The following is a 2,340-nucleotide window of genomic DNA, read 5'->3' on the forward strand; positions in this document are numbered from 1 at the left end:
TTAAATCAAGCCCTTCATCAGAAACGCCCTTCACTCGTCAATCGGAAAGGTGTCCTCCTTCTCCACGACAATGCACGTCAACATGTGGCACGTTTGACGCGACACAAGATTATGGAGTTGGGTTGGGAAGTTCTCCCCCACCCACCATATTCTCCTGATGTGGCACCACCAAATTACCATCTTTTTTTGTTCGCTGCAACACCATCTTAATGGGAAAACATATGCAAATGTGGAAGGTGTTAAAGAGGATATCGACATGTTTTTTGCTTCAAAGTCAAGTGAATTCTTTAACCAGGACATTAACAACCTGATTGTAAGATGGAAAAGCATCATCGATAAGAATGGAGACTATTTCATTTAATAAATGTTTTGTTTTGATATATAAGTTGTTCGGGTTTTTACATCTAAAAAAAGCGACATTAGTTTATTGACGACCTAATATTATGTTCCAAAACTCAGAAGGTCTCCCTACTCATCAGCAGAAATTCGGTACCTTATTTTACCAGAAATTAAGCGCAGGAACAGTCATTTATGCAAGACGCCAATTTGCTTCAAATATAACATGATGCAACTAGCTAAAAAGTTGAATTTCATAAAATATTTCAACAACGCCAAGGTTAAAAACATTTAAAGTTATCCATTTATATTATCTTAACGTTTCAATAAATAAGACGTGTTGAACTTTAAATCCACCACAAGCAAACAAAATCATGGATTTAGGAAAAAAATATTCTGATGGTTAGTTAAAGAGTAAGTAAGAAATAATTTTATCTCAAGCATTAAATTGATATTTCATCATATTTAAGAGCACATAAAATAAAAATGAAAGAATTAACATTTTATGATATTTATATGATGATCTTAGTATTTTTTAACGGTGCGGTGGATGCATAAAAGCTTTTTTTTTTACTTACGAAAAAGATCAACTATATTTCAAATTGGTTGCTGACTTTAAAAAAAAACACCTTGGAAATAATAATGTTTCATAATTTAAGAAAATGTGTTTAAAAATATAACGAAATTTCCCACTAATGAGCTGGCGATATAGTTAACCAGTGTCTTTCACAAATAATAAGACAACTTACTTGTATATTTTGAAATTATTGTTATCTTTAATTTATGTTCTGAGTTATCTTAATGTTTAAATATATCGTGCATAGGAAACACTAACGTATGTCACACTTGTTATCTTCTACTAGGGATCTGCAGATTCCAATTATAGCCAACCATCTTCAGACCTGTCTCTAGACGAGGAAAGAGAAGCGCTCCGTCGGGAGACAGAGAGGCAAGCGCTTACAAAGCTTGAAAAGGCTAGGGTAATTTTTTTTTCTGTATAATTAATTAATATATCGCGAACTGTAACCAGTTTTATCGATGCAAAAGTTACGATTTTGTAATATGGACATGAAGCCGAACCATATTTCATATTACTTAATTATTGTAAACACATTTATCGAATTACTTTAAAAATGAAATTGATATAAAGTTTATAATTTATATATAAACTCTTTATAAATCATATTTACTTTAACTGTTTGAGTATGAATGTTTTAAATTTTTATGCTGGTTTAGTGATTATAATTTTTCATACACATCTTGAACTAGGCCTAAATTTTTGAATTAAATAATATTATTTGAAATTGAATATTTTTTCATGTTTTCAAAACTCGTTTTATTTCATATTTTAGAGAAATATTAAATACTGGCTAATGAAAACATCAAATCGTGACTAAAATGTGAAAACAATGATATTTTTGTCCTTTCCCTGCAGACGAAACCAGTAACCTTTGCTGTCCGAACCAATGTTGCTTATGATGGAACACTGGACGATGATAGCCCTGTGCATGGCTGTGCCATATCTTTTGGAGTTAAAGATTTCCTTCATATCAAAGAAGTACGTAGATACGACTCTCGAGTGATCACTATTTTCTTACTAACTAAATGCAACCAGTGTAATGTTTTCAACTTTTAGTATCCCCTTGATGTTTAACGTTACTGTTAATAGTGTTATAATAGCTATAGTAAGATGTTTGATTAGTTGCATTATCAATAAAAATTCGTTGATAGGCATGTGGTTTGTATTATTATTTTCTTGTTGTTTCACCTTACAATATTTTAACAGATTTCTAAAGTTTGTAATGCAGTTTTTTTAATTGCATTTTTAAAAAGATAAGTTTAATATACAAACTAAATTGAAAACAAAATTATCTTAACAGTAATTCATTAAAGTAATTTTACTTAATTTAATGCTTTTCCTATGGTTAAAGCATTTGTTAAAATCTACCTAAAAAATCATTATGTTATGCACAAGATACACTGAGTGGTCACAAGTAAATAGAC

At 30.4% G+C, this 2,340-nt stretch overlaps 1 protein-coding gene across 2 annotated transcripts in view; it reads left to right on the forward strand.

Moving 5' to 3' along the window:
- LOC106458888 (voltage-dependent L-type calcium channel subunit beta-2-like) overlaps positions 1-2,340 on the forward strand; it is a 71,087-nt gene that overhangs the window by 46,225 nt on the left and 22,522 nt on the right. The window contains exons 2-3 of one of the 2 annotated variants that reach the window (XM_013918451.2): positions 1,200-1,316; positions 1,772-1,894. In XM_013918451.2, the coding sequence (XP_013773905.1) occupies positions 1,200-1,316; positions 1,772-1,894 (240 nt within the window). Of the gene's footprint in view, positions 1-1,199; positions 1,317-1,771; positions 1,895-2,340 lie in introns of those variants that run through there. The other variant, XM_022385300.1, reaches the window with a different exon arrangement.

This window comes from Limulus polyphemus, unplaced genomic scaffold (genome assembly GCF_000517525.1).
Source record: "Limulus polyphemus unplaced genomic scaffold, Limulus_polyphemus-2.1.2 Scaffold24, whole genome shotgun sequence".
Classification (NCBI taxonomy): Eukaryota; Metazoa; Arthropoda; class Merostomata; order Xiphosura; family Limulidae; genus Limulus; species Limulus polyphemus.